This window comes from Sus scrofa, chromosome 14 (genome assembly GCF_054392235.1).
Source record: "Sus scrofa isolate SSC_HxYL_T2T_F1_AM1 chromosome 14, Sscrofa_HxYL_maternal_Yorkshire_Landrace_v2.0, whole genome shotgun sequence".
In the NCBI taxonomy this organism is placed as follows: domain Eukaryota; kingdom Metazoa; phylum Chordata; class Mammalia; order Artiodactyla; family Suidae; genus Sus; species Sus scrofa.
In genome coordinates, this window is record NC_139396.1 from 132,394,640 (window position 1) to 132,419,548 (window position 24,909).

General features: G+C 39.5%; 1 protein-coding gene across 7 annotated transcripts in view; it reads right to left on the reverse strand.

Moving 5' to 3' along the window:
* The window catches only part of HPSE2 (heparanase 2 (inactive)), a 760,216-nt gene that overhangs the window by 29,934 nt on the left and 705,373 nt on the right, over positions 1-24,909 (reverse strand). For all 7 annotated transcript variants that reach the window (XM_084995064.1, XM_021072270.2, XM_021072269.2 and 4 more), the window contains one exon: positions 239-384. In XM_084995064.1, coding sequence (XP_084851190.1) covers positions 239-384 — 146 coding nt within the window. The remainder of the gene's footprint in view (positions 1-238; positions 385-24,909) is intronic.

Here is a 24,909-nt window from a genome sequence, read left to right on the forward strand (position 1 = left end):
ATTGTTGGATGAGGAAGTAAATGAGCAAGTGGCATGCATTTTTATGAACATTTTATGAACAAATCCTCTAAGTGTGAGAGAGAGGGTTTACTTGGAGAAAAGCCTGTTTGTCAGTGAGCATTTGAAACCTGCAAAGAGCAGGTATAGTGATGGCAGAAGGTGTTTAGTAAGTCTTGAAGGGGTCCTATATGGTATGAAATTCTCGAAGGGGCCCGGAGCCGTCTTTCTGAAGACTTACTTGTGGTGGTTTGTGCAGTGAGCATAAATCCTTAGTTTGTCCCGGATCACTCGGCCTGGCCGTGGCTTCCGTTGGAGCCCAGCCACATGCACGGCCAAGACTTTGGGGCCGATGAGGCGCTTGTAAAGGAGAGAGAGCCAGTAGTCCTGAGGAGAAGAGAGGCAGAGAGTCAGAGAATATATTCAAGCGTTCTGAGTAAACAGACAAACACACAGGCCGTCCAGGCCAGGATCCACTTCTTACCAGGAGGACAGTGAATCAGAACCAGTGAGACCCCAACCCTGTAAGCACGGTCATCCTTGGTTCATAATGAAGTGGGCACTATCTCAAGGAGCCTTGCATCTGACCAAATGAGGAAATGTCAGTGGGGTGGACCCAGAGTGGCATACAAAAGAAATGAAACAAAGTTTTTCCATACAAAATGACAACCAGCTGGGGCTTTAAATTTTCAGCTTTCTTTCCCTACGACTTTATTTTCATGACTTCTGTTTAACTACAGAATGGAAGATTTTCAACCTTTAGGATTGTCATCAATAGGAGAATCTAAAATGCCATCCTCCAAATATTCTCACTAAAACTATGAATGTGGCAGGAGGGAGATGAATTTCCTCCAGGCAGGTGAGCAGAGTCCTGGATTCCAGAGTCAAAAATGCAACAGAAAAATGTTTGCAAACCATAGTGCTAATTCTTGGTCATCTTCAATGATAACGAAACTAAATAATAAAAACAAACTAAAAGTAATGTGATGCTTTTAACTATTCCAGGGTCCATTCATAACTGATTAATAAATATTTAATCTGTAATCCACACATATATTTGAATTTACAAAAGCCAATTTACCATCACCTTAATTTCTACTGTATTTGCTATTATCTTGTTTAGTTTTTACATTTATTTTATATTTGTTTTGTGTTTGTCCTTCTATCCTATTATGGGGTAATGACTTCAGTGTTTAACCAGGTAAAACAGGGCATCCTAATTTGTTTAGAAGCTTCCCTCTTTCCCCCAATTCTGGAATTCAGTGAACATACTATTCAGTGCAGACATGCTATTCAAGGTCTTTTTTGTTTGTTTGTTTGTTTTGGGCCACACCTGGGGTGTATGGAGGTTCCCAGGCTAGGGGTCGAATTGGAGCTGTAGCCTCTGGCCTATACTAGAGCCAAAGCAACACGGGATCCAAGCCGTGTCTGTGATCTACACCACAGCTCAGGGCAATGCCAGATCCTTAACCCACTGAGTGAGGCCGGGATCCAAGCCACGTTCTTATGATACTAGTTGGGTTGGATAACCGTTGAGCCACGATGGGAATTCCGATATTCAAGGTCTTAAAGACTTCAACCATGTTCTTCTCAGCCTTCATCTTTTTAGGCAGAAGCCTCTTAATGATCTTTTCTCCCCGCCTTTGTGCGGTCATATAACATCAGCTGCTTAAAGAAGTCTGATGAACTGCATAAATCAGAATAAAGTCTCAAAGCTTCTTTGCCACAAGAATAGCTCCAAATCTGCCCGATCACTAAGCTTTGCCTAAACATCTAACTTCATTAACTCTAAGTGGCCCCAGGATGGTTGTTACCTATGGTTTCCTTATATTTAGAATGGAAATATTTAATCATTGTCAACCATATGAATGGAAAAAAAAAAAAAACCCTCATCTGTTCAATTTGCTCTTACTTGATTACAATTTCTGTGTTTCTGATTTGAAGTAATCTTTGTGAGGTGGTTATTACAGTCATAATATTTCCAACAGGATGACCACCTTTTTCTTATTGATTTGTAACCTATCTTTTAACATTAGTGGTGAGAATCCTTTGTAATGTTTATGGAAAAAATATTCGGTCCAAGTTTGTAGTTTGCTTTTTATCACATTTTAGGATTTTTTGACTTGGAGAATTTCGAAAATTTTTATAGAAAAATATATCAATCTTTTCTTGTTGATTTCTTCCTTTTCTTTTATTTCTAGAAAGTCCTTCCTCGTACAAGGATCAGATCAATCTTCATGATTTTTTTTGGGTTTTTTAATATTATTTAAAAATTTGACCTTTTAATTCATTGAAAAATATTTTGGTGTATGATACTAACTTTATTACTGTCTAAATAATTTATAAGTTGTTGTATCATCATATAGTGAATAATCTATACCCATCTTCATCACACACTAAATTACATATATATATGAAATATGCATGTATATATTATAATGTATATTATATTACACACTGTATATATTACATTGTATTATAATATTATATAAAATATATTTTAATGTACATTATATTATATAATACATATATTACATATACATATATGTATATATAATACATATACACATATATAATTATATTATGATATATAATATAAAAGACATAATTTTATATGATAATGTAGGTATTATATAACAGATCATATATACCACGTTATATATAACACATATATAAACATAAATATATGCATATATGATATATAATATTTTATGATATGTATGTCACAATGCATATACTGATAAATATGTTATATATAATTCTACATCTGGATTTTCTATTCTCTTCCACTGAACTCTCTATTTATTAAAAATCAGTTTCAGGGGTTCCCGCCATGGCTCAGTGGTTAACGAATCTGACTAGGAACCATGAAGTTGAGGGTTCAATCCCTGGCCTTGCTCAATGGGTTAAGGATCCGGCATTGCTGTGAGCTGTGGCTGAGGTTGCAGATGCAGATCAGATCTGGGGTGGCTGTGGCTGTGGTGTAGGCCGGCAGCTACAGCTCCAACTGGACCCCTAGCCTGGGAATCTCCATATCCCATGGGTGTGGCCCTAGAAAAGACAAAAAGAAAACAACAACAAAAAATCAATTTCACATCATTTTCATTATTATAATTTATATTTTAATACCTAGAAATTCAAATTTATTTCATTATAATTTTTCTTTCCTTGTTCAAACATTATTTAATTAGTTATATTCATTTTTCTAAATAAACTCTGAAATCTTTTCTCATAGTAGTTGTTGCAGAGAATTTTGAAACTAGCATGAATTTTATTCTATGTTTGATTAGCTTGTTTGTTTCTATCTTTTTGTGTACTGCCAGGATGCTTATAGGAGTCATGTTTTACCCTTGATATTTGAACTTTTACCAGGAATGTGTCAATGTGAGTTTCTGCATTAATTTGCCTATATTTGGGGACTACTCTTAATCAGAAAGACTAAGGCCTTTCTTCAACCTGTAAGAATTTACTTTAAATATAGCTTCAAATTTTTATGTATATGTTTTCCACATACAGGAAACAGAGTTTTTAAAAAGAGACGGCACAAATGGGGAACTGGGAGAAGAATAAGGGTGAGAGGGGCATCTGAAAATGGTACATGGAACTAAAAAATAAGATGCAAATTTCACATTCACTTTGGCTTTTAACTTGCTATCAGACTTACCAACCAAAATCCTAGATTTCCCTGAGAGGAATCTACATTCTACATTGATTAAAGACTTAACTATGAAAGAGAAAACCCTATTTGGGCATTAAACTATACATAGTACTCTCTCTCTCTCTCTCTCTATACACACACACACACACACACACACACACACACATACACACACATATACATACACATATATAACCAACAAAGACCTACTTATAGCACAGGGAACTATACTCAGTATCTTGTACTAACCTAGAATGGAAAAGAATCTTAATAAAGAATATATATAAAAACTCTGACTTCCCTCTCCCACTGTCCTTATCTCTCTCTCTTGTAAGCCAGCTCTTGGCAGAATCAAATTATAGTTCCTTTCTTTCTCCCTCTCTCTATTCTTCCCTCCCGATCTCCCCTTTCTTTTATTTTGCTATGAATAGGTGTCATTTATATAATCACAAATAAAATTTAACAAATGGAATAATTCCTAAATACTTTTAAGGAACTGACATGAAAAGGCAGAGAAAAATTACCTTTATGCACAGGGCAGAGAGGGAAAAAATAAAGAATGTGCATAAATATCTAACAAGAACAACAAAATGACATTGTATGAAAGCTGGAATATAAAGAGAAGTTTCGAATAAGTCATAAATAAGGAAGGCAAATGTAACGGCTTTTCATTTCAATAACAGAAAAAATCCAAAGCAAGGAATGCATTGCAATTTTCAAGGGACAAAAAGAGATGCAGACAGACATTAAGCATATCAGACATGAGAAGAGGTTGAAGAAAAATAGTGTCCATTTATTAGCTGGAGGGGGAAAACTAATAACAGATGACATTAAAAAGACAGAGGTTTTAAATCTTTTCTTTTGCTTTAGTATTTGTCAAAAAGTCAATTGTGGTCTGAAAGCTAGAAAATGCAATATATAGAGTAAGTTGAACCAAAGTAAATGGGAAAAAAGAAAGAAACTGACAGAGGGTTGTAGAATTTACTGAATTAATCACTGAACCATGTGTTCCTCGAGGTCTGAGACTACTTACCTGTTCCTAAAGCCCACGCCTAGTAGTACCTGGCTTATAGGAGGTTCTAGAATTCAACCATGGGATACATGCTATGTTTAAGGCTCTGTGCTAGGCATTAGGGATGCAGTGATGAATAAGACAAATACAGTTCTTGCCATTGTGAAGTTTATAATCAAGCAAGAAAAATAGTCTCTTAAGCCAAGGAGTTGGGAAATTAATCAATTTTGATAGCTTGTTTTTTTTTTTTCCTTTTCCTTTTATGGTGACATATGGAAGTTTCCTGGGCCAGGGATTGAATCCAAGACGCAGGTGCAACCCAAGCCATAGCTGTGGCAACACTGGATCCTTTAACTCACTGTGCCACAGAGTCAAGGAACTCCTTGATAGCTTTAATGGTGGAGGCCATATCATTTCGTAGAAGATGGGATCCAGTCTGGCACATAGGCATTCTGTTTAGCCCAGGCGATATTAAGGTGAACAAAATATCATCCTGTCCTCTAAGGACTTAGGGGCCAAGATACATGTAAACAATTCTCTGTAAAATGAAGCTGACTAAAATAAACTCTACACAAGCAGGAACCTCTTGTAGTACTGTGGGAATTTAGAGGAGGAAACATTTATGGCTGGGGGATTCCAGGAAGGTTTCACAGAGAAACAAAAGCAGAGAATTAATTTGCTTAGGGTCGAAAGATATATATTCAAATCCTGGAAAGTTATTTATTATCTCCGAAACTCAGTTTCTTCATAAGGGTTTCTCATCAAATATAATATTTCCAGATAATATATCTGGAAACATCTATCACGAGTGCCTGATATATCTAAGTATTTAATAAACATTGCTTATTCTCTCTATTCCTTGAAAGATTTTTTTTAGCCTCATGAAAATAGTTATATTCTAGTATGTACATAATTATGTTCCAAGTTCCAAAGATTTCTTTTCCAGAGAAAATCAAGGTTCACCTGATGGGAAGTCTTCCAGGACTGAATGGGAGTGAAATGCTTATTTTTTGCAAGGCTCAAAGGTCCTAGTTTTCCTGAGCACTGATAGGGCTTGCTGCAGGTGCCTAAATTTGTTTAATCTCAATATTTTCTGCTTCTGGGAAGTATACATGCACTGACATGTGACAGCCAAATGACAAATATCTGCCCATCATGGAGCCTCTTGATTGAATTCCAAAGTCACAAAAACCTAGTCACAAAGCTAGTGGCACCAATGCTACTGCAGTAGCCACTCTTGATCTAGATTTCGGACCTCAGAGAGCTAATAAGAATCAAAGTGGAACATCCTTGTGGAGTTTTGCTCTAGATGTGGTCATGGGCCAGAGCACACATGTCAGGGAAAGAATCCTGCTGCTCTGACTTTCTCCTCAGAGAGGGAGCTACAGGGCAGATCCAAAAAGTTTCCATGTGACTAAAGCATCTTCAGAAATACTAAAAGCTATGATTTTTCCCTGCTGCCCTCTCTAGAGGGAATGAAATTCCCTCCAATTTATTTTTTTGACCATTATACTTAAAACTGTCAAATGGCTCCTTGCTGCTTGCATGCTAGAGACCAGTGGCTAAAACCAGCAGTGTTACCATGAATTGGTCCCTTACCACCTTGCCTTTCTCTACTTGGTCTTTTATGATCAAGGACATCATTTTTATCCCTCCTTTCCACCACGGACAAGGCCTTCCTGCTTCTCTAACCATCTCCCACTCTTATCCCAACACACATGTGCACATACAATTTGTTAACTCTTAGTTCAGATACTAACTCCAGGGTCACTTTTCCAGGGAAGCCTACCTGAGCTACCCTCAACCCCTGCCTGGGCTAAGTCACATTTCTGTGTTATGTGTTCTCACAGAACCATTTCTTCCTCTTAGGACACTTGATTCAGTTTGGGTTTATATATTTATTAGTAGAATTTTCTGATTCATATGTCTCTTCCTTTCTAGACTATGAATTCAATGATTATGGGACTGCATTTCCTCAATGCTATATCCCTATAGCCTAACAAAGCACATAGAACATAAGGGTGCTCAATAAACAGTTGGAAGTAGAAGGGCCTAAAGGAACCCATTTCCCCTTGGTCTGGCCCACCATCCCTTGCTTCTCTTAGCCAGTCTCATCTATACCTAGACTTCAGGTGATATACACTGAAACAAATTACAGATTTTTTCTATACTCTGCCCATCAGTCCTTGGCCTGAGTAAGGGTGGGAGGAAGCACTGGTTCTGGTGGGGCTCTGTGGTGCACAATGGCAGCAGTGAAGGATTTCTAGCCCAATGCAATGGGGATGATGTCCAAACCAGAAAACTGAGTGGAAGTGAGACCCAGGAAGCCTTTGACCTAGAAATGCAGTGCAGAAGTTCAGCATACAAGGAGCCCTAGAAGTACCGGGTATGAAATCAGAATTCCAGGCATGCTGCAAGTAAAGGCAATCAAAATTTGCACAAAGAAGTATAAAGAAAGACCTGCCTTCATCTGCTCATTGAGGCAAGGTAGGTGATGTTGTCTGGGTTCAATATGACAGGAGCAAAACTGGCAAGTTTGCTATAACGATGTCAAATTACATGTTTTTGATGAGAATTACTTTGGCAAAAATACATTTGAACTATTTTTGTTTATCTTGGATCGTCAGATAGTATATTAGTGAAACATTTATTATAGTTTAAAATCAAGAATGAATTAATGGCATAGCCACAGTGGAAAACAGTTTGGCATTTCTTCCAAAAGTTAAATATGGAATTACCCTAACACAGCAATTCCACTCTTAGGTATACAGGTATACCACCCAAATAATTTAAAATAGGTACGCAAACAGGTACTTGTTTATGAATGTTCATTATAGCATTACTCATGAGAGTCAAAGGTAGAAACAACCCAAGTGTCCATCAACAGATGACTGGATAGACAAAATGTGGCATATCCATATAATGGAATACTATTCAATCATAGAAAGGAATGAAGTTCTGACACATGCTTCATCATGGATGAACCCTGGCAATATTATGCTAAGTGAAACAAGCCAGACACAAAAGGACACATATGGCATGATTCTACTTACATGAAATACCTAGAACAAGTAAACTTATGATACAGTAAGAAGAACAGAGGCTACCAGAGGCTGGGGCGGGGAGGTGAGAATGGAGAGTTATTGCTGAATGAGAAAAGATTTTGGAAATAGACATGGGAAATGGTTATACAACATTTTGAATGTACTTAATGCCACTGAATTGTATACTTCAAAATGGTTAAAGCAGGAAATTTTATGTTATATATATTTTACCATAATAAAAAAGAAAAAAGAACAAATGGCCAGAAATAATCTTTCTTAAAGAATAACCCAGTAATACACATTAAAAACCTCAAACTGCTGCAAACACTTGGACCTAAGAGCTCTATGTTTCAAAATTCATTCCAAAGGGATAATCATGGATCTGTGCAAAGATTTATGAGTGAGATAGTTGTAGTAGCCATTGTTGGTTTTGTGAATTTTAATATCAATTCTTACTCCTTTTGATTACGGTATCTGGATTTTCTTTTGGGAAATGGTTTAGCCATGATAATATACTGTTTATCAGTGTGCCCTGATCTCTCTTGTGGAGAGTTAAGTGGTCATATCAGGCCAGGTGGGCTTTCTCTCTAGGGAATCTGGGAACTGAAAGGTATGAACAAGCACACTGAGGGTGGCTGGAGCGAATTTTTCTACAGAGTGGCAACTCAAAGGGACTGTTCACTGGGCACCCACCTGGATTCCACCTTGCCCTGGATCCTATCCTTTCCAAGCTGGGTATTTCAGCTTTTCATCTACTTCCTTTCTTTTCTGCCTAAGTTCCCTAGATTCTTCCTCTTCCTTTTTTTCTTGTGACCAAAAAATCTTAACTGGTTCAATGATCATTACAGCATTATTTTTAATGGGAAAAAACCCTGAAAACAATTAAGTGTTCAATACATAAATTACTGGATAAGTATATTGTGGTAAATCCAACTACAGACATTGGTGATAGAATTATAGCTCCAGCACATAGCGTAAGTGCTTAATAAATATTTGTTGAATCAATGAGTGAAGGTACTAAAATTATGTAGATTTAGTCTCACTGTTGCAGTTATCTGAATCTATGATTAAAAAGTGTTGCTAGAAATCAAAATTAAAGTGAGGTATCACCTCACACTAGTCATATGGCCATCATCAAAAAGTCTATAAACAATAAATGCTAAAGAGGGTGTGCAGAAAAGGGAACCCTCCTACATTGTTGGTGGGAACGTAAATTGGTATAGCCACTGTGGAAGACAGTATGGAGATTCCTTAAAAAACTAAATATATGATCTGGCAATTCCACTTCTGAGCATATACCCAGAGAAAACCATAATTCAAAAAGATACATGCACCTCAATGTTCATCAGAACTATCTACAATAGTCAAGAAATGGAAGCAACCTAAATGTCCATCAGCAGAGGAATGCATAAAGAAGATGTGGTACATATATACAATGGAATGTTACTCAACCATAAAAAAGAACAAAATAATGCCATCTGCAGAAACATGGATGGACCTAGAAATTATCATAGTAAGTGAAGTGAATCACACAAACATCACATGAAATCACTAATATGTGGAATCTAATAAAATGATACAAAAGAACTTATTCACAAAACAGAAACAGACTCAAAGATTTTGAAACCAAACTTATGATTACCACAGGGGAAATGGTGGGGTGGGGGATAAATTGGGAGGTTGGGATTGGGATATATATAATGCTTTATATGGAATGTATGAGTAACAAAGACCTACTGTATAGCACAGGGAAATCTACTTAGTACTCTGTAGTGACCTATATGGAAAAGAATGTGAAAAGGAATAGATATATGTATATGAATAACTGATTTGCTGAAACTAGCAAAACATTGTAGGTCAACTATAATCCAATGACATTTAAGTGTTGCTAGAATTAAAAGTACTGGCCTAATCAAATGGGTAAGATGTCAGAATGTAGCCAAGAGTAGAAAACGTCCTATCTCATAGATGAGTGAATTCGGTCTGAAGCGCCCTTAAAAATTCAGAGCTAGTGCCGCCTGGAGATAAAAATCAGTCCCATCCTCTCTCCTCCTCTGAATACTCCGAATTAGTAAAATAGAGGCCGTACTTCACTGGCTGAATTGGGTACAGGGGGAGGCAAGCAGTATATACACCTCCCTCTTGCTGAACTGCCCCCTAAGATGCCCTGTACCCTTCTTTGCTGGTCTTTGAAGACCTGAGCAGAGCCCGAGCAGACCTAGAAAGGACTTGAAATATGAAGAACTAACCTAGGACAAATGTGAAAACCACTTGAGCCCTGCAGGGAAGAGAAAAAGCCCAGGCTGCCCAAATCTCAATTTATATTGAGATTCTGCAATCCAAAAAGTGCTATTTCCTGCTTTTCAGTATGATTGTTGAATTGCCTAAATTTACTGGGTTCTCCCCGATTCTTTGAGAGATTCTATGATGTTATCTGTTATCTACCCTCACTGCCTGTTTTTTTTGATCCTGGTTCCTGCTACAGAGCTCCTAAATCCCTTGGAATTTCCTGGGTGATAGGGGCATATTTTGTTCTAATGAGGCTACTCTTGTTGGGCTCCTTGATGGGAGCTGGTCATCAGAAAGACCAAGCATGATTAAAGATTTGGCACTTGCAGCCTCATTCCCCCATTCTATGGAGAGGGAAGAGGGACTGGAAATTGAGTTAGTTATTGATAATACCTACATGATGTAGCCATCATAAAATCCCCCAAATAGAAGGTCTGGAGAGCTTCTGGGTTGGTGAACACACCCCTATGGTGGAGGGTGGTGCATCCCCAACTCCACAGGGGCAGAAGCACCGATGCACAAAACTCTTCTGGACCTCACCGTATGTATTTCTTCATCTGGCTGTTCATTTGCATCCTTTATCATATCTTTTATTATGTAATAAACAGATAAGCCTAAGTGTTTCCCTGAGTTCTGTGAGCTGTTCTAACAAATTATCAAATCTGAGGAGGGAGCCATGGGAACCCTGATTTATAGCAAGTTGTCAGCTGGAAGTCGCATGGACAACCTGGCACTTGAGATTGCCATCTAAAGTGGGGCAGTCTTGTGGGATTGAGCCCTTAGGTTGTGGGATTTGCTGCTAACTCCAGGTAGATAGTGTCAGAACTAAACTGAATTGTAGAACATGAAGCTGGTGTCAGATAATTGGCTGTTGTGAGAAAAAAGAATCCACATATCTGGTGTCAGAATTGCTGTGAGTATGGCAGTAGTGCGAGAGTAAGGAGAAAATAGTGAGTTTTTCCTAAATAGATTTCTGGTTCTAGGCACAGTTTTTACCCAGGGTGCAGGGGTAAAAATCCCTTCTCTACAATGCCAGGAACCTGGGAGAAAATATACCATTTCCCTGATCCTAAAATCTAGAGCAAGATCTTTCAGCCTCGGCACTTTGGGAGCTTGAGCCTGATGATTCTTTGTTGTGCAGACTGTCCTGTGAATTATAGGATACTTAGCAGCACTCCCAGCCTACAACTGCTAGATGCCAGTAGGATACCCTTCCTCTAGTTGTGACAACCAAAAATATCTTCAGACATTGCCAACCAAATATCCCCTGTGGGTCCTTGTTTGGCAAACCATCAACATAGTGTGTGGCAAACATTGGTACATCTCCTTCCCACACTTCATAGGGTACCTCATAAATATACATGTGGATACACTCAGGCATCTTGTTTATTTATGCAGAGTGGAAGTAAATAGTATCCCGTTAAACCTAACATTTTATGTTTGATGGTGATATGTAAGAATGTCTAATATCTTGTTAAGAGTTATTTCAGAACTTTCCTTCCACTCATCCCAGTCAACTAACATTTCCAAGTATGGAAAAGTTGTATCATACTCTTTGCCTCTGCAATGGAACTGGCTTCCTACACCACTTGGATTTCATTTGATATGATCTTAGCAGAGGCAGAAAAGCATGGGCTTTGGAGTCAGGCACTCTGGATTGGAATTCCAGTTAAAAGTCATGTATCTCTGTTCATTGCAAGCCATTCAACTGTTCTAAGCCACAAGTTCCCCAACCAAGAAAACCTTCCTTGCTTAATCATGGTAACTTTATAAGAGACAAAGCCTGGGGAATGCCTGGCCTAGTCCTGGCAGGTAGAACCAGTTCTGCTCCTGAATGTTTTCTTTCCTTTGGCACTTATTACCCAGGAAGTAGGTAATAGGAGTAAGGAAAAGCTTCTGTCCCAGTGTCTAGTGCTCCAGAATATTCCTTCAGCTCTTCTCAAAATATAGTGAAGGCAGGTAGCAAAGTCATGCTGGAGTAATCAGGGACGGCTCTCCAGTTTTCGTCTGGAGTTGATCAGAAGTTGGGAGGCAGTGAGTGAAGACTGGGCTTGCGTGGGTATGGTTTTGTCAGGAAAAATGTCCTCACAGGGAAGAGGGCTACTAGGAGAGACAAAACCTCTGTTTCACTCAGGAGACCCTTGGACGTCACTTTGTGACCTCACTTCTTTGTCCACGGTAGCAGAAGGCTAGCACCTTTCTGGCTACAAAGAGAAGAATCAAGTCCATGAAGTCAGCCACAGACTTAACCACAGCTCCAACAGGCCAACAACAGGATCAACCAGCTCCAGAGCAGACACTTTCTTGACAGTCCCTCCGGCGAGCTCTGGGGGTTCAGAACCCCAAAGTGAAGGTGGTCTCCACCCAGACAGCTCTAGGGAAGCCTACGGAACACTGTGTTGCCCACAAGCTATTTTGCAGCTGCTTCAATTAAAGAATTAAACTATATCTGAGCAGCAGCATCATCCATGAGAGCCAAATTGGATTTCTCCTTGGAAAACAAGCTACAGACCACATCTTTATTGTGCAGGCACTCATTAAAAATATGTAAAAAAAAATACCAGTCAGAGAAAGATGTTTTCCTGCTTTGGAGACTTTTTAAAAAGCATTTAATTCAATCTGGCACGCACGGCTGAACCTGAAATGGCTACAATGTGTAACTGGTGGGAAAGCATGACTAAAGCAGTGCTGTCTATCAATCCATCTTCTTCAGGACAAAAGCACCCCACACTCAACCTAGGCTAGCAGAAGGGCTAACACCCCTTTCTTTTTCTGAATGCTAGAGTAGAGTTTTCTAGGCTTCAGGCACCTCTGAGGTCAGAATCCTTCCTGAGGAAAACAAATGCTGGCTGCAGATAGCTAGGTTAGCCTCTCCATCTCTCCCCTTACTCTTGCGCGGAAGTTAGGCAGGCCACAACTTTAAGACCCTATAACCATCTACAGAGAGATTTTAAAACCAATTTGCAGAGTTCTCTGGTGGTTCAGTGGGTTAAGGATCCAGTTGTCACTACTGGGGCTCAGGTAACTGCCATGGTGTGAATTTAATCCCTGGTTCAGGAACTTTCTCGTGTCACACGAACATATTTTACTGTTTTAGGTAAAGAATATGCTGTCTATGCTTTTGCAGGGTCCATTAAGGTTGTACTCCAGACCCTGCTCTACAAAGTCCATCTTGGGTGGATCCAGGCCTCCCAGTAAAGTGGACTTCAAGGTGCAAGGTAAGATATGTCCTTTAAGGAGAAACTATATATCTAATAGCTTCTAGGATATTTTCATTGATAAAAGACTTTTTGTAATTTTAAAAGAATAGTTACCTTTGCAATCAAAGTATATTTACTACCTTAAAGTCAAGGCATGTATATAGAAATATGAACAAGATAACGGTTCAAGTAGGGGGGACAGAGAATCTTTGTTCCCTCCATTCCCTATAACAGAAGCTGGTAGGTACTTTACTCCTTTTTTGATGAAATGCAAAGAAGTATGCGAGGTTTCAAGGCAGTTCTGGGGTATGAGTAAGTAGGACCTGTGGAAAAAAGGACACTTCCACTAGGGAGTCTGGAGAGGAGGAGACAGAGGCAGCAGAGAGAAAACTCAGAAGACCTGTGTCAATCCTGTGCCTTGAGTCTAGTTTTCATTACAGTGACCATTTTTGTTGACATCAAGTAAAGAGGACTGATTATTAAGAGGAAAACCCATGTTGCCAACCTGGATCATTCTCAACAGAAAATACACCAGAAACAGAATTAACCAAAGTGGTCGTTCATATGGCAGAATTTTTCTGGATTGGGGCACACACACACACACACACACACACACAAACATATATATTTAATGGATGTTGCCCTCTGACCAGGGACAACAAGCTGTCCTCCTGTTTGGGTTCAGCATAGAACCATTGGAAGAGGTTTTGATTTCCAGCCATTACCTCATCTTTACTGTTCAAGGAGTGATTGAGGGTTAGTGACAGAAACACTTTGGGTAGGTATTTGCCAATATATATTATTATTCTTAGTAAGTATACAGGAGAGGCTACAGTACCAACTCAGTAATTACCTTTGATATTTTCCCACATATTGGAAATCAGTCATTACAAACAAGTGCCTCATTTACAGGGTTTTACAGACTTTGCTTAAAGAAATATTAGTTGACAGAGAAGCTGGCACAGAACCCCAGTATGAAATAGAATATGGACCCTTTGAAATGTGCAAAAATTTCCAAGTTCAAAAGAAAAGTCTGATTCCAGAAAATTTCCAGCTGGAAAACAGCTTATTGAAACCTGAATGAAGACATTATTATAAATCTCATTACATAATTTGATAATTTTGACATTTGCAAAAGCACACTGACATAAGTCTTGAATTGTACAGTCAAATTCCCATACAAAAGAAGCTGGATGGAAAATTTGATTCTAATTTTGCTCTGACCACAGTTTCTTAGTTTAAAATGTTAGCAGTTGTTTTAGAAGTATAAATAGGACACTGAATAATGCATTTAAAATTTCCCTTACAATCAGGAATTAAAGTCTTTGTCATACAGGTTCACTACCTGGTCTCTCACTTTTACCTCAGTGAAGTCTCCTTGTCAAGTGAAATGAAAAAATTGGCAGAGTTCCCTCCTATCTTCTCTACCCCCTGAGCCAAAGATATAAACAAAATTTTCAGATATTGTTGACAGAAACTGGAACAGAAAGTCCAATAGTTTAGGGGATTTTCATAATAGGAGATTTCCTTTGGCAAAGTCCAAGTTCTGTTCCATATGCTCTCCCAACTACCCAATCCTATTTCCCTCTCTCAGTCCCAGGCTCAGAAAGGCCTTGTTCTCAAAAGAGCCCTGCATCTGGCTCAGACCTCTACTGTTGCTGTCTCGAAATTCTGAATAATTTTGTCCTTGAATTTGTGTTTTGTAAATGAAGTCTAATGAGAGAAGGGTGCATGCATGTGAGCAGAGGAGAGATACCCAATATGTGTGTTTATACTTCTTTGCTATCCAATTAACATACAGTGTTTCTGATGCCCCTTTAGCAAAGAATTATGGTGGATCCATAACGCATGTGAGTGCAAATGAGTCCGTGTGAGTAGGAGGCAGAGGGGTTGACAGCCTTGAGAGGCTACACTTTCTGTTCACATCAGAACTTGTTTCTAACACAGGGAGAAGGCAATAGCATTCTATGAAACATAAAAGAATCCTATATCCTTTTTCACTGCTCTGTATTAGCCAATCATTTTTTTCCTGAAAATGAAAACAGAGGGAAAGGGGAAGATAAGGCAACCCATAGTTCTTTACCTTCTTTCAGTCCTTCCTTTCTTCCTTTTATTTATTTATTTTATTTATTATTTATCAATAATCTGAAGGTAGGGAATATTGGTAGAATGTCCACAAGAAGTTATCAAGAAGTTAAAAATAGCTGAGTTTTTTTGTGTGGTGTTTCCATTGTTCTGGTAAGAACAAAATACATATGTATGTGCAAGCTATGAAATGCAAATTGTGTAATTCTGGCAGTTCACAAACAATCTAAATGCTCTTATATTAGCATTTAATTCTCATGTGCACAATACGAACCTAAAAGACAAAATTTACGCTAATGACTTAAAATTTTAATTTTTCTTTATTTAGAACAACATTAAATAGCAAATAAAAAAATACCAAAGTCAAGAGAGAGACTGGCAGAAAGGAAACTAAAAGCTTTGCATTTTAGTACAGTTAATGGCACTTTTTAAAAGTTAAATTTCCACACTTTAATTTTCTTGGGGTCCTGCAAATTACGTAGGTGGCATGGTAAGTTCTCACTTTTCTTAACAACTCTATGGCATTGAGACGTCTCCTTCTTGTTGTATATTTCACAGGCAGATACCACAAAATAGAGTGGGAGTCCAAAAACACACAAGAGAATGATGGACTCCATTCTGAAAAGACAAGCCTAAGAGAGATCCGAAGCGGCTTTTTGACTATAAATGGAAAAGCCATAGAAGGAGAAGAAAAAATAGCATCTGCTAAATTAAGGGAAATAGGAGAATCTTCTTCTGATGAAAAGTGGGTTTGATGGGTGAAAAACACAAGTTTCTGAGAAAGCCAGGGGGGCCCATGGGCTGCTGTAGTAACTTGCATATACCTCTGTGGCCTCCAGATCTCAGAACAGGAAGTGAAACATTAGGGGCAGGGTGGGCTGGGGAGCATGTGAGCTCAGAAGAGCAAGACTGGTAGAAAACTCTCCTATGTTTTACCTCCATAAAAGAATATGGGGATTTGGCAGCATGAGGGAAGTAGCATTTGGCAGCTTTTAACATCCACTGTGAATAATGTTTCAGCTTAAGATTTTTGATGTAACTGTATTCTTCAGTAAGAAGACCTATCCTGTAGGTTTGATGCTCCATGAGTGTAAGGCAAAATTACATGAAGAGCTGTCTAAGAATGCCTTGTCTAAGATGGGATTTGCCAACATTATATATTCCTTAGTCATGCCACAGGACAAGGATATTATGATTGCCTCAAGCAAAAAGTCCACAGCTTCAGAAGCCGGTGTTTCTCCTATTTCTAGTCTTCTGGTATGGTTAGGTGTGGAAAGAGTTATACATGCTACTTAAGGACCTGGGTATAGGGGGAAGGTATGGGAGGGTAATGTCTAGATAGATTTTTGTCTTTTACTATGAGTTTGCATCCATAGGATAGAGAAAATTATTGACAATTCTTATAAGAAAACTATAGCTTTACAGCTTTGGTGTAGCTATGAAATAGAAATGCGTATAGGTCGTGTATAAAAACGTCATTTCTCACAGCATAATAACAATCACATTATTAGATGTATCAGATCAACTCTGATTTACCTTGATTACAACACTAATCAGTATTACATTCAACTCTATAGTATAAGGTTTAGCAATAGTCATGGGGAACCAGTCTAATTCCAAAATCACATTCCTTGGTTCAAATTTCAGTGTCTGTACTCATGGAGCATGACATCTGCTCATGACTTCAAAAATAAATACAGAGAACATTGTTTCTAAAGGACCTGGAGGCTAAATACAGAACATGGTCATCATTAAGTTTACAGATGACACTAATGGGAAGAAGGGTGGGTTAGGAATTCAAATAGGAATAAATATAGGGTAGAGCCTCGGAGAGAAAATCTCAGCCATAAAAATGAAGGACAGTGAAGGACTGCCTTTGCATGGTCATGACTAGATCAGGATCAGGGCTCACTGGAGCTGGGGTGGCAGAGGGGGTAGGATGAAGCTTGAATAAATTTCTGGGGCCTACCACTCTGGAAGAGGGGCCAGTGTCCAACTGCACCAATGTCAATTCAAGTCCCTCGCAAAGATTTTCATCCAGTGCCCCTTTGCTTGGAGAGCAGCGGAAACACATTTTCAGGAGAGCTCAAACCCATTCTGGGACTTGTACAATGCTGATGTGATCTGAGATAATACTGCTCTGGGATTTGCAAAAAAAGGAGGTAGAATGCACAAACTGGTTCCTTTCTTATCCTTACTTCTTCAATCCAGTCTATCCACATGTCCTGTCATCTCTACTTCCTATTCTAGTTCTCATCTGTGCTCTCCTGCCCTCTTCACTGCCATCCCCCTAGTCTGAGTCATCACAGTTTCCATCTGGTCTACAGCAGCCTTCTATCTAGGCTCTCTGCCTCCACTCTGACTGTTTACAATACATTCTCTACAGAGCAGTTAAAGTCATCCTCCTCAAATCTGAATCAGATCATATCAGTTCCTTGTTAAATCCTGTCAGTGGCTGCTCTTAGACTAAAGTCTAAGCTCCTCATGGGACTTGACCGTGTTCTTTACCAGCTGGCTCCTGCTCAGTTCTCCAGCCCCTAGCACTCTTCTCCTGCCTCACTAGCTTCCTCCTCTGCTCTATGAATCCTCCAGACTCGGGACCTTCTAAGGTCTCGGTCCTTGCTGAAAACAACCCCATTCCCATCCTTCAGGTCTCTGCTTAAAGGTCCCCCTACCGCTTTACCCGAAATAGCCCCTTCACCAGATTTCTCCAAACCTTTATTGCATTTCTCACAATCTGTTGTAATTATTTATCTGGTTATGTATTTATTATGTCTCTCCCCTAGACAGATGGAACTTTTTGAGAGCAAGAGGTCATGTTTGTTTCCTTTATAGCTACATTCCTAGAACCTAGCACAGTGTTGGCACAAGGCTGGTACTCAGTAAGAATGAGCTGAATAACTAAACTCATTTCCTGTAACAAGGTCACTAGAGTGCCCAGTATATTTTAAAACTGGACCTCTGTGTCATTCCTGGGGAAGGTATCTACAGCCCCAGAGCTGGTGAACCTACCTGGACAGTAAAATTATCCATATTTTCAGGCTCTCAAATTGCTTATCTGAGGCCCTTCAGAGTTAGGACAAGTAGGTATCATGTATAGTCAGATGATCTCTGAACCTCTGAACTTTCTATTGCAGTCATGGCAGCAGCTTTTTTTCTTTTTTCTTTTTTTTTTTCTCCTTTTAGCAATTGCTCCTGTGGCATACAGAAGTTCCCCGGCTAGGGGCTGAATCATAGCTACAGCTCCCAGACTATGCCACAGCACAGAGCAATGTGGGATCCAAGCCACATCTACCTATGCCGCAGTGTGCAGCAACACTGGATCCTAAACCCACTGAGCAAGGCCAATGATGGAACCCGCATCCTTATGGACACTGTCGGGTTCTTAACCTGCTGAGCCACAACAGGAATTCCTGGTGGCAGCTTGAGTGAAAACATTTTCCTCTTTTGTGTACTTTTGATCAACATTTTCTATGCCTTGGCGAACACCGCTAAATTTAGTATCACCTACATTCTCATTAAGGCAGCTTTAACAACTGTCTTCTAGATTGTGAATGATGATGAGAGAGACAACAATTAAACATTTCCTCATCCCTGACAGCCCCACAGCAGGCATCCCTGTGTTCAGCCCAGAGTCACTCATCACTCTCCCGTGTTTGTCTTCTCCCAGCCAGCTTTTAATTCATTTGACTGGTTTCGATTCAACACACTTAAGTTTTCAAAATTTAAGTTTTGAAAGCGGAGCTTTAGGAGATATCATTCTAGATGCCTACATTCTCTGAGTCATGTCACATTAGCAAAAAAGCACATGATATAAGTTTTAGAGGGCATTTCTGGACGCAGAGCTAGATTTTTTTTTTTTTAAAGTCAGAGAGTAAGAGGATGGATGCTACTTTGATCAGCACTCATTCCTCAGGCCACATGGTGATTCCATCAGTGGAGCTAAGTGTGTGCAGATCAAACTGTGAGAGCCAGTGGGGGACAGACACCCAATTAGTTATAATAACCTTTGACTGGTAAGTGAAAGGAGAGAACTGCGAAATTTTGGACACACAGAAAGAATTTTTGGACTAAACCACTTTGAGTTTCCCATCTGATGTGTCAGCCGGAGGTGCAGTCCCTCTGAGCACTGTGCTGTGCATTCATTATACTATGGAGGAGCCAAGTGATTGGGACGCAACAGCCCCAAATGAGCTTTACAGTTACTGTGAATGTAAAAGGAAGGCAATATATTTTGAAGAGAAAAAAACATATAAATCTGACAGCTCCACCCCATTCATAGCAAATCCCCATCATCTCTAGCCAAACCACTCTATTTTCCTGACACAGACATGCACAGTGGGAAGGCACTGTGAAAAATCAGTGGTAATAACCACAAACCACTTACGGTACACTCTGGGCTCAATCATGATATCTTTGGGTCCATTCAGGGCAAAGCAGGTCACCTTCTGTTTCTCACTCTTTCTGTCTGTCTGTATCTCTCTCTCACACACACACCCCACATACATCCCCTTCCCCCCAAACCCTTACTCAACCAACAAACATGCAGCAACAGCCTTATACACACAAGATGAATTATGCGAGTAAATTGTTTTTCTCCTTAAATCATATTCAACTTTTCTGTTTTGAAATTTCTGTGTAATTGGTCTCTGAAATACTATTATCCAGGTAGTGCTTTTGTTTCTGTTGTGTTGAAAGAGAGATGAAAACAGTGTTTGTTTTTTTTTCTAAGCATTCCCAGTTAAATCTGCGAATATATTGAATGATAGCAGTATCTGTCAACATTTAAAATATACATACCCTTTGATGAAGTAATTTTATTTCCAGGTATTTTCACTACAGACCTATAGCAATACCCAAAAACATTCTTAACCACCTGTCTTCTCCATTTTTGTATCCAAGTAGCTGAATGTCGTAAGAAAAAAACATGCAATCAGGCAGACAGGTTTCCCCTTAAATACGATCCCATACCTCATATGTCTTCTTGGTGCTACCAGTAATCCTATGATGTTTCTCTTGTTTCTTCATCAGGTTTGTTTTTCTGATCTCTGAGATGACTCTTTTGCACATTTCCTCTCTATTCAATCCTATTCTCTACTCACGCTCTTTTCCCTCAGCCCATGACCTTACCTTATGCTTCAAGCAATACAAGGAATCATGATTTGAGAGCTTCCTTCCTCCCATCACCCAATCTATGTGCAGTAGTCTCTGTGCCCTACTCTTCCCGTGCAAGTCAGAAGAGCTATTTCTCCTAAAGAAGATTAATTGCCATCTACTGTTTCATGCATCATCAATCCTCATACTTTCACCTTTTTTTTTTTTTTTGTCTTTTTGTTTTTTTAGGGCTGCACCCGTGGCATATGGAAGTTCCCAGCCTAGGGGTCCAACCAGAGCTACAGCTGCTGGCCTACACCAGAGCCACAGCAACTCGGGATCCAAGCTGCATCTGCCACCTACACCACAGCTCACAGCAACGCCAGATCCTTAACCCACTGAGCGAGGCCAGGGATCGAACCCACAACGTCATGGTTCCTAGTCAGATTTGTTTCCAATGTACCACGACTCCCTTATCTGACTTTAAATACACTGAAAAATTTATACCTTCACCCCAAACATCTCCTTTCAGCTCCATATTTGTGATTAACCTGCATACTCAATACTACATTTGGATGTCTCCCAAGCATCTCAGACTTAACATACTCAAAGTGGACCCTCGATTTTTCCTTCCCCCTACAAACTTATTCTCCACCTAATCTCCCCTAATCTTTCCCATGCAATGAGTGGATCCACCACTCATTAGCTGTCCAGGTCTCTCTTCTTCCATCTCCACATCCATTGACATTATTCTTGTCAATAATCTTGAATATCTTTATCTCTATTGCCACTAGCCTGGCCTAAACTATCCATCACCATCTTGCATATACTACTGAAATAGTTTCCTTCCTGGCTTCATTGTTGCCCCATTACAATCTATTCTCCACAGAATATCTGAGCTATCTTTTATATACCTGCATCAATACTTAGATCTGTACCTATATCTGTAACTATATATGCTCACATTACCCCCCTGAATAAAATTCTCCATTGGCTTCCATAACTTTCAGGTAAAATCCAGACGTCTTACTATGGCTTAGAAGATATTTTATGATAGATCTCTGCCTACCTTGCCAATGTTTTTTGTTTGTTTGTTTGTTTTTGGTCTTTTTGTCTTTTTAGGGCCACACCCATGGCATATGGAGGTTCCCAGGCTAGGGGTCCAATCAGAGTTGTATCCGCTGGCCTATACCACAGCCACAGCAACCCTGGATCCTTAACCCACTGAGTGAGGCCAGGGATCGAACCCACAACCTCATGGTTCCTAGTTGGATTTGTTTCTGCTGTGCCATGATGGGAACCCCTGCCTTGCCAATGTTATTTGATGCCACTCTCTCTCATCTATCGCCTTTTAGTCCATTGGCCTCTTTTCAACTCCTTGAAAATGCTAAGTTCCTTTCTACCCAGGGCTTTGCAAATGGTGTTCCCTATGCCTGGAATGCTCTATCATCTTGGGGTTCCAACTTACATGTCAACTACTCAAAAAAGTCCTTCCCTGATTCTCTGTTCAGGTAAGTGTTCTTAGCTAATTCTACATTAGCATACTTCACTTCTCTCACAGAACTTTTCATGATTTGTAATTATATATCTACATATGCATTTATCCTATATATTTCTGCTGCTAGACTGTAAGCTCTACAAGGTAAGGTATATTATTCAGATATGTACACCTACTCCTTCCCACAGTATGTCACAAAGAGATCAATAACTATTGAAAAATATTTGAGTGAATGAATTAATGAATATGAGACTGTTATAGCATAGCAATAATGGCAAAAATGTAAACAACTTAAATGTCTCTTAATACATGAAAAGTTATATATGATGGCATATCTTTATAATACTAAGAGGTGGAGCTATGTGCAGAGATAGAAAGTCGTCCAGGATAAATTAAGTAAAAAATGCAAACTGCAGAACATGGTATTTTAAAATGTTTATGCTACAAATAAATATATTATTGCATATACATGCAGAGTTCCTGAAACTAACATGAAAAATTGTTAACAGCTAATAGTTTTGTTTCAAGGGAATCATGAAACAAATGTCCTCACATACAGCTTGAATTTCTTGCCATAATTATGTGTTACTTTTACAATTTGAAAAACTTTTTTTTTCCTGCTTTTTAGAGCTGTACCTGAGGCATATGGAGGTTCCCAGGCTAGGGGTCTAATTGGAGCTATAGCTGCCGTCCTACACCACAGTCACAGCAACGCCAGATCTGAGCTGAGTCTGCAACCACAGCTCATGGCAACTCTGGATTCTTAACCACTGAGAGAGGCCAGGGATCGAACCTGCAACCTCATGGTTCCTGGTCGGATTTGTTGTGCCATGATGGGAACTCCTGAAAAACTTCTTTAAATTAAAATATAAGCATATATTAACAAAAACATAGCCATGTATTGTGTTCCTGCTCCAAGGGATACCAGTTCCTATTTTCAGAAGCTACTAGGGTAAAGGACATATGTTTAAGTAATCATTTTCATTAATTAATGGAGACCTGCTCTGCCTTGTTCCAAAAAATTAACTCGAGGTGGCTACAAATAACTGAGTTCATTATGACAGCTAGAAAAGATGGATTTGTAACCAGATCAGGGATGACCCTTTTTGCAGAATAAGTGGTCTGCATTTAACTGGATGGGAATTAGAGGATCACAGAAGGCTTTCAGCTTTAAAAGTTCAATCTGGGCAGCTGGGAAGATTATTCTACCAGAGAAAATTTAATCTCTTTATAAAATTTTACAGCCACAACTAGGTAATAGTCCTGCTGTTGCTCTGCTAACAGTAATAACACGGAGTTGCTTTTAGTTACAAATTGCTTATGTGATTAGAATCATTCCAGATGCCTTTGGCACATATCTTTGTCATCCTCACCAAATGTCAGGGCTTTGTCTGATTTGAAAACTCACAGACTTCATTGATGCCCACTGGATTCTTTTGGTTCCTTTTGATTGCTTCATTTGTATTTACAGAGATAATGGACGTGTATGTATATGGCCATAGGGCGGTGGTATGGGGGTCTCTCCTGCTCAAAGCCCAGCCAGTTCACTTTGTGTTCCATCCCTCACTTGGAGGGCTTTAAATTCTCTAGTGGTTCTCAGACGTTAGGGTGAATAAAGAATCACTTAGAGGGCTTTCTAAAACCTAGGTTCCTAGGCCCTATCCCCAGAAAATTCTGATTTGGGAAGACTGGGGTGGCCAGAGAAACTGCATTTCCAATAAGCTCCCAGGTGATGCTGATGGTCTTGTTTATACTCCAGTGAAGGAAACAGACATCTAAGTTGTTACAATGGAAGATAAAAGGCAGTAAGTGCCAAAATGCAAATCTGTGGCAGAATAGAGGGCACAAAGTAGGAACGATTGCTTCTAATGGAGAAATAAGTAAGATTTCAAAAAGAGGTTGAAAAGCAGTGGGCCACAGGAGGGGTATGGGAAGAGCAAGGAGTCTGCTTTGGGGATCAGAAGATGGGAAAGAGTGTATTTCCAAGCTTTTACCTAGGGCATCAAGAGCTTCAGACCTTCCCAACTCCAGCTCTTGGTCACCTTCCTAAGTTTGCAGTTGCTACCATGATCTGTTTTACTCTGGGCCTAGCAACTTGAGTGCATATGCAGGATAAAAAAAAGGCAGGGGGCGGGGCATGACTTGTACTCCTAGGCTTTTTTTTCTGTCTTTTTGTCTTTTAGGGCCGCACCCACAGCATATGGAGGTTCCCAGGCTAGGGGTCTAATCAGAACTGCAGCTGCTGGCCTATGCCACAGCCACAAGCAACACAGGATCCGAGCCGCGTCTGCGACCTACACCATAGCTCATGGCAATGCCGGATTCTTAACCCACTGAGTGAAGCCAGGGATCGAAGCCACGTCCTCATGGATGCCAGTCGGGTTTGCTAACCACTGAGCCATGACTGGGAACTCTAGTACTCCTAGTTTAAAATCCCAAAGGAGGTCTTCCTGGAGAAAGATGTCCAGTTTTCCAAATGTGGGGCAACAAGCTAAGTCTTACATATCTCATTTTCAAACATGTAGCCTTACTAGACATGTGGACTTTCTTTACCTAGACCCTGTGACATAGGAAACGGAGTAGTTATTTTTCTGTATATCTAATTGAAAATGAAACACAGAGAGCCTTCTAGTGACTTTTAACTTCCACTCTACCATCTAATTCCTAAATATATAGCCTTTAGCAAATTACTTTATCTCTCTGTGCTCAATTTTCCTCATCTATAAATGGGGATCATAATAACACCTAAATTCACAGGGATGTTATGTAAATTAATAAGCGCAAATACTCAATAACCATTGGTTGTTTTTCTTTTCTTTTTCTATTGACACTTTAGCCAAGCAAATGTATTTTTAGGTGAACTGGTCCTCAGGGTCAATTCCCCCTCCCCTTTTTTCTTCCATATTTTTAATTCAGAACTTTAACTGATTTCTTAAGGGCCCTTCCTAAGATGTGCCATGTGCAATGTTTGCCTTTCAACATGGAAGGCCCCTAGTTAAGTTCTATGGCTGAGCAGTCCTTCAGATACATGA